Genomic DNA, 8,466 nt, shown 5'->3' with positions numbered 1-8,466 from the left:
GAGTTTATGCGAGTTACGCGTATTGCAACCTGCATCTAGGACGGTGATAAATGTGGCAATCTTGGACACCAGGTCACCATTTCCCTCCCTTTTTAGCCGATTTCTTATATAGCACCAAAGGTAATTGATCCTTTTGCACGGAAACACATTCGTATAATAATATATATTTATATATATTATTTATATATATAAACAACTTCCGTTATTTAATAGAAAATTATTTAACAGAAAATTAAAATCCATTAGCAAAAACAATTTTATATTATACTTATCTCCTTTTCTGTTTTATGATATTTTGATTTGTTAAACTAGAAGTGCATTCGATAATCAGAGAACTTTCGTAAATGAATATTTAATTTAGCTATATCTCTCTAAATATCTCTGAAACTATTTTTGAAAAAAATAAAAGTATAGAAATTAAATAAAGTTGGTTCGAGGAAGATAGTTCAATAATAAAAAAAGAAGTAAAATAAACTAAAAATAAAACTGTAAAATAAAAATGCTATCTTTTATTTTTTTTAAAATAATTTAATAAGTTTTTTAATTAATATGCATTTGTACATTTTAGCAGGCTTCTTTTGTGTTATCTAGAATATATATCATGTGACCACAAAGTCTGCATAATTTCTGGTGTGTGCACGTGGACAGAGATCAGAACTCCAGTTTGTTACTTCTGTGGTACTTTTCGACTCCAAACTTTCTCTGTTCGGCATCTGCATTTAAACATGTTTGTGAGATGCTCGAAATTGACTTTTTATTTCTTGTTCTGTAAATCAATTTCCCTAATATGTCTTAAAATTACTCTAGAGAAAGCGTAAAAAAATCTAATTATTAATTTTGTCATCCAGAAAATAAAGAGCGAAGCATGACTATTGACAATTTTACGATATGAACAATTGAATTCCAGTGGTGATCAATCTCTCTAAAGCAAAGTAAATTTTTAACTAGATCTATTGTTTAAAAATCGATTGATTTCAATAATGACAATTGTGGCGATTCAATTATATACTCATATTAAGGAATATTGCTTTAGCGCTAAAATAAAAAAAAATGGATTTTTTTATACTTATAATCTAATCTACAGACAAAATACAATTCACAGTTTGACGTACTTTTATTAATTTAATTGCTAGCAAATAAATAATAAAACAATGTGATACCACTTAAAAATAAAATACATAAAAGCAAAAAATAGCAAATAATTAGCAAATTAATTCCATATAAAATTTTTTGTGTTCTAATAATTTGGCTTAGGTAGCTTCATATACCTTAAAAACTTGTTGAATGCTAATAAATCTTTCAAGCTGTTAACTTGGAAATTCCATCTGCTGTAGAATATCTTTCAGAATACTAATGTGCGGATTATTGTAAATCACTGCTGAGGCTATTAATGCGACAAGTATGTGCGTCATCAAGATTTTGATTTTGTCACTATCTGATAAATTACCTTACTGAGTTCCTGTTTTAATTAGTCGATTTATTTCAACGAGAATATCGGAAAAAAATCTTTTGATATTTTTATGGTGATTTATTAAGAAAAAAATGTCAAATATCTCACCAGGAAAATCACTTGGCATAGCAAGATACTTTTATTTTCCAAAAGTCCAATTTTCGTATTATTTTTAAGTTATGGTTTATGCAGCACTTAAAATAAATAATTATAATTTATTTCGTGTATTTTTATGCAATATTTTTTAAATAATAATTCTAAGTAACTGTAAAGAAGCTCGTTAATGTTCTTAACGGTTTCAAGATTTAATTATATTTTTTTCTTGTTACTCTTAATAGATACTTTCTGTTCAAGAAATTAATTTGTATGTTTCGCGAATGAAATCGTACGGTTACGCGTGAGAGCAAAATCGCGTGCCTCAAGTCAGCGCCGCATGTTACGTAAATTCATTCATCGCGCAAGTAAGAGGCGCGATGATGCATTTCGCCTCAAGAATAATGCAGTTTTGTCATGGTGCCACGTTCGTTACTATACTAGCTGACAGCTGTCGATGTTACGATGGCAGTCAGTGGAAAGTTCGATTCATCAATGCATTATACTCGCACGTACAGTCATTATACGTATGATGAGATGCAACAGTTCTCGCTGCAGTGAGTTGAATACCTGGTCCATTCTTCGTCCGCGTGGTGTCGCTCTTTCCTTCGTTTTTGTTTTTTTGACGATTTTTAGCCCATCTATCGGGCGGCTGAAAAATCTTATTCTTGCAAGTAGCTTTTGCAAATTTAAGACATTATCAAAATTTTTATTTTTATTATTAAAAAAAAATTTGCAGACATTTAGAGTGAATAATTATCGGAAGTGCTAATGGGTAGAGTAGGGCATTTTATAGCATTTTATATTAGTTTTATATTAATGTCAAATTTGCAAAAGAAATGAGAGTCTGAATATTTCTACTCTAGTAGAAAAAAAAGTTTTGTTAATTGATTATGAATGTATTTTATTGATCTAATTGGGGACAATTATTTGCATTTGAAGTAAACGTTTGATTGAATATACGAGGGGAGAACTTATAACATATAATTTCCCCTTCCAATCCTACAATATAAGATCTTCGAGTTAAGATCGGCTTTTGAAATCGATAATTCATCTCTCTTTAGGGCCGGTTGTTCCAACCTGTTGGTAAACTATCTAATAGTTAAATCAGATCTATCTTTGTCTAATTTGAAAGAAAAACATATATATGATTTAATTGTTAGTTAGTTCACGAACAAGTTGGAACAACCGGCCCTTAGTCCTAATATCATTAGTCGTCGTATCCACTTTTTATTATCTGTTACCATTGGTTTTCAAAATGCATTTATCTCAATAAACTTAAGTCAATTTCGATATTATATTTGATCTAATATGTGTGTACTAATTCTATTATTTGTATTTAATACTCTAAAAAAAGAAGATTTAAACAGGTGAATCTTTAGTGGTACGAAAGACTATACAGATAAAATATTAGGCGAGAATATAACTTTCTGTTTAATTCTACAAATATAATATGTTGATTTTTGTAACATACATTTTATGCGGTATCAGCTTTTACTAATACCTGTATCGATAACATTAAATACACATGTTATAATAGCGACAAAATTGTATCACATAAATAATTATGAACGACAAGAAAGCAATTGTTTATATTAATTATCTCGCAGAACTTTGCATATATATAAAAATATATAATCGTCATTAACACATAAGCATTAGAAATCATATGTATACACATATGTAACTTGGCTCACGCAACAATTAGTGACAGTGCATTTGGAATTTATTTTATACGTTTATAATATTTGAAATATAAATTGTTTAATACACTTCGACATTGATGGCTTGTGAATGGTATCTCAGCACCACAAAAATTATGCTAGCGAAATAACGTTGATTAAAAAAACTTTATCTTTAATATCACTCGAAGACTATATCATGTATATTTATTCATGGAAAATCTAGTTCATTATGTTAATTAAATTTTATCAACACAATCACAATCCTCTTATATAAGTACATCTTCGTTGCATAATCCTCTTCTACATCTTAATAAAAAAAAGAGCAACCATTCGTTACAACTCACTGATATCATGCTCAAGAGTTTGATCTGGTAATATTAGTATCTCTTTTGTTACACGTTTGATGTTAATAATATAAAATTCAATACTTTTTGAAAAATTGCTTTTTGAATAGAACGTTGATTTGATACGACATTTATTCGTAATATCGTTAATTCGTAATATCGGAAACCCATAAAATAAATTATTGTCCAAATAAGATTTATTTTTTCATTTATAGAAGAAAAATTTATTCTCTTTCTTACATATATTTGTTCTATTTCTTATATATTGTTCATATAATTTGTCTAATTTATCTACTCTGGTTCAAATATCAATATAATTAATAATTTTAGAATAAATGACTAATTAGTTAAAGATTCTCGATGTTAAAACTAATGAGTAAAAAAGAAAAGTGAACTATAAGAATCATGAATTTTAGAATGCAGGCGAAATATCCGGGAAAAAAATATAAAAATTTATTTCCTAGGTATTCTTAACAAAAACCTCGTTTGCTACAATATCATTCGACGAAGAGATAGACTACAAATGCACATGATTATACATACAGGAAGATACAGAGAAAATTAAGTTAGTGATTATACTTCTCTTACATAAGTACTGCCTCGTTGCATAATTTCAAAATCTTAATAAATAAAAGGAAAAACAATGTTATTCAACGTGATCGCATGAGATTAAAGTTAAATAATATTGATATTTATTTTATCATCTGTAAGTAACATCAAATTGAAAAGAAAATTTGAATTAAAACTAAAATTATTTTAAAATAATTAAAATTATTTCTTTTTAAGAAAGAGATATATTCTATCTGTTAATCTTATTCTTTTATCTAATTTTATTTTTGACACTAACATTGAAATACTTTTGATGTAACATATTTTTTTTACAAAACAACGCGTGTGCACTCGCGAAATTTAATATAATTTATATATTGCTACTGAAATAAATTTTTGAATGGAATTTGCTTTTTATTTTGTAAAACAGAACCTTATTTTTAGTTTTTATTTATTGTTTATAAAATTTGTTTTTGGTTAAAATATGTAGTCTTTAAACAGCCTTCGAGTACGATCCAGTACTTAGAACAAATCATATAATTACAAAGTAAAAAAAAACTAATTATTAAATCAATTGATATGTAGTCGAATATATATACATGTATTAAAAAAACGGATCAATTCTGAACTCCTCTACTTTATTTTCCTCTTTCCTCTGGAAAAATATAAATTAATTCTTTTTCTGCGTTTCTCTCCCACTTAAAGTTGTTTGATCAAGTGATCATGCGCAGACTAAGAAAATTCCATTGAAACATATTGTAGAACGTTATTTTCGTTCTACGCATGTGCCATTAAAATTGGAGTGACTATTGTGGGGATGTTTTAAAAATCAGGATTCTGCATACAGAAGCTCGTTATTCTCGATTCGACTTCGTCGTACATTCGTTAAGATCGGTTTGGTGTGCTTTCGTGTAGGTACTACTTCGCAGGAAACTTTTCATTCAAAAAATGTTTGCTGCAATCTTTGCCTTTGTGTTCGTGACAGCATATGCTGCAGATGAAATACGTGAGTAAACAAATATTAGCCACATTTATCTCTGTCACAATGTACGTACATTAAATTTCCATCAAAGGTGAAAGAAATACACACTTGTTTTGAAATTTCGTTATTTTGTACTATAAGCAGCTCTTATAATTATCTTAACAATTTGGCAAATGTTAAAGATTAACAAATAACTAAATAATTCTCTTTGTTAAGAACGAGTTTAATGTTAATTAATTGCAACACACGTTATCAACAAGAATATAAGCTAGATTATTTATCTTTTTCTTGATAAATATTCCATTATTATACATTTTACATCTCTTGTCTAGAATCCTCAAGAGTACGAAAAAAGTTTTAAAGTCCTATAAGCTATTATATATGATCGAAATGTATAACAACAGATTAAAAATTTTTCCTATTTTAATTTGTAATGGTATATTGCTATGGTGTTCTATAGTATTTACAAATAATGTTAAAATAAAAGCAGTTGGACAATAGAAGTCAATATTAGCTGGACTGTGAGAATGGATAGAACAATTAGTATCTGTACACGTGTAAACATATATATAAGTACGGCTCTGGGAGTTTAAACTGTGTTTATCAACGTTTAACTTTAATCAATTAAAACATCTGCTTAATTTAATGATTTTACTTACAAGGGAAGGGTCAACCCTCGGGGTCACCGATTTTGTCGAAATTTTACTAAAATGTAGTATTGATATAGAAGTGACAAATGCTGTACAGAGACGATGCGCTTCTCAACCGTTGCCGAGAAATCGCGATGTACTTATATTACAGTATACATCATATACAATATATTTATTATTATTATTATTACTTTTAGACAAAAAAATGTTTATGATTATAATTTTAAAACTGTGCATAAAATGTTCGTAAAATATTAGCGATTTTGAAAGTAAATAAAAAAATATATATATATTGGCGGGGATATTTACATAATATTAAAAAAATTGCATGTATATTTATTGGTTTATTTATTAGTTTTGTATAGGTATAAAAAAAAGGTTACAATAAAAAAAGGCGTACAAAAAGAGAATATTATAATAAAATGATTGCGATTATTCGTCGTCTTGCTCTGTAACTTTACAAACTTTAGAGTGATTGAAATAAAAAAAACAAGTGAAACATAGAACTGACTTACACCAAGCACACTTTATAAATCCAATTTTTTCGCAAGCACATTTTGTTTTTAATAATGAGACAGGAAAACACACGTCATTAACATTCAAAAAGCTCGGCCGTTCGCTCGTCAGTTTTGATGCAAACCATGCGTATTTAATCATAAGTGAAAATACCGGAGCATTTAACTGATGCAATATTAAAGAGTGAATTTTTATAACATCTTCACGAGATGCTATTTCTCTCTTTTCTTGTAGTAATATAGGTGCCTTTTTTTATTGTAACCTTTTCTTTATACCTATACAAAACTAATAAATAAACCAATAAATATACATACAATTTTTTTAATATTATGTAAATATCCCCGCCAATATATATATATTTTTTTTATTTACTTTCAAAATCGCTAATATTTTACGAACATTTTATGCACAGTTTTAAAATTATAATCATAAACATTTTTTTGTCTAAAAGTAATAATAATAATAATAAATATATTGTATATGATGTATACTGTAATATAAGTACATCGCGATTTCTCGGCAACGGTTGAGAAGCGCATCGTCTCCGTACAGCATTTGTCACTTCTATATCAATACTACATTTTAGTAAAATTTCGACAAAATCGGTGACCCCGAGGGTTGGCCCTTCCCTTGTTAGCTTTATCTATTATAAGTTTCATATAACTCAATGGCAAAGTTCTAACAGTTATTCTATTAAAAATATATAAAGCGGCATATATAAATTAATAATAACTTTTTTAAATATTAAAATAGTTTATTACAAATATTAGAAACAAGTTGCGTTTGTGGATTTGTTACATTTCAATTGCATTACAAAAAAATACTCTCTATTTTGAAATAATTGTTGTATTTTAGCTTATTTTTAATTTAATACAAAATTGCAAGTTAAAAAAATTATTTGAACTCTTTATAGCCTCCTACATTCACGTGTGCGGTGTCAAAGATCCCAACTACACTGAATGCTTCGTAGACAACATCAACAGAGTGCTAGGTAAACTCTGTCTGACAGGAATCCCAGAATTTAACGTTCTTCCGATCGAGCCACTGATTGTTGAGGAAATAGTTGTCTACGATACAGACCAACTTAAATTAAATCTCAAAGATTCAAAAGTACGTGGAATATGTGATTTTGACATAACATCTTCTCACACAATTCCTGAAACGTACTTAAATTTTAATTTCATACTCAAACACCTTACCATGAACTCCACGTATAACTTTGACATACGTGTATTGGTATCACTTGCTAATAAGGGACTAGTTCACATTTCTGCAGGTATGTATGATACAGTCGATCTTACAATAAATTAGACGAAAGTTTAGAACTATTTACCTCAATATAAAAAAATCGTTCTTATTTCATTGAAATCAAACTATATGTTTTCTTCCGTAGATGACGTAGAAGGGGAACTAACCGTAGAGTTGAAAACTGTAACCAAAGGTGGTAAAACACAAATATATGCAGCGAAAATAACCACGAATCTCGATTTTAAAACGTTCAATTATGAGTTCGATGACAGTGAGAAGGACTTAGTTCAACTACATGAAGTTATGAGAAATACCATAAGTGAAAGCGAAAAGGATATTGTCATCAAAGTTAAGCCAAAGCTAGAAGAGATAGTCTCCAAACTGGCCATGTCAGTTATTAACAACATATCCTACAACAGATATGATCAATTGTTTCCCGCCGAAACGCCATAAATCGCCTAGAACTTTGAGATTTATCATCGCAAAATGCAATATGTATCCGATCTAACTAAAGAATAATTGAAATATATTATGTGTAGACTATATTTAAATTATTAATAAAATAACAATATTTAAAAAATTGGCGAAAAATTGATATGTTTCATTTTACTTGGATAATGATAGCAAACGTTTAATCGTTATCGATAGATTACTAGCACAATGGCACAGCTTATAGAAATAAGTTAGTCAAATAAAAATATTATTTGTCTGTGTATCACTTTGAACACTACGCTTATTGGAATAAAAATATTAAACTGTAATATCTGATATATAATAAAATTATCAAGGAATATTTAATAAAATTGAGATATTATATTTTGTTATATTATTTGTATTTATAACTCTAATACTTAAAATTAATAAGTACTCTTACTTAAATTACCGTAAATTTACAATTTCTATTATTGTATTTGCTACGAAAAGAGATTTAAAATTATTTCCTATATAT

General features: G+C 28.1%; 1 protein-coding gene across 1 annotated transcript; it reads left to right on the top strand.

Annotated features, from left to right (window-relative positions):
- The first annotated feature begins 4,937 nt into the window (after nt 1-4,937).
- LOC139769090 (uncharacterized) lies at nt 4,938-8,331 on the top strand. The gene is made up of 3 exons (XM_071699852.1): nt 4,938-5,127; nt 7,183-7,545; nt 7,663-8,331. The coding sequence occupies exons 1-3, from the start codon at nt 5,070-5,072 to the stop codon at nt 7,968-7,970; spliced, it is 729 nt and encodes a 242-aa protein (XP_071555953.1). The 5' UTR covers nt 4,938-5,069; the 3' UTR covers nt 7,971-8,331.
- The last annotated feature ends 135 nt before the right edge of the window (nt 8,332-8,466 follow it).

This window comes from Temnothorax nylanderi, unplaced genomic scaffold, assembly GCF_030848795.1.
Source record: "Temnothorax nylanderi isolate EJ_2023f unplaced genomic scaffold, tnyl_v1.0 TNYL_tig0020_pilon, whole genome shotgun sequence".
NCBI lineage: Eukaryota > Metazoa > Arthropoda > Insecta > Hymenoptera > Formicidae > Temnothorax > Temnothorax nylanderi.
This window is presented reverse-complemented; position numbering and strand designations above follow the sequence as displayed.

Bases quoted from the DNA above. Each gene is read 5' to 3' on its own strand.
- LOC139769090 (XM_071699852.1), top strand. From the start codon at position 5,070: ATGTTTGCTGCAATCTTTGCCTTTGTGTTCGTGACAGCATATGCTGCA. The intron at 5,128-7,182 runs GTGAGTAAACAA...AACTCTTTATAG, and splicing joins ATATGCTGCAGATGAAATAC to CCTCCTACATTCACGTGTGC. The intron at 7,546-7,662 runs GTATGTATGATA...TTTCTTCCGTAG, and splicing joins ACTAGTTCACATTTCTGCAG to ATGACGTAGAAGGGGAACTA.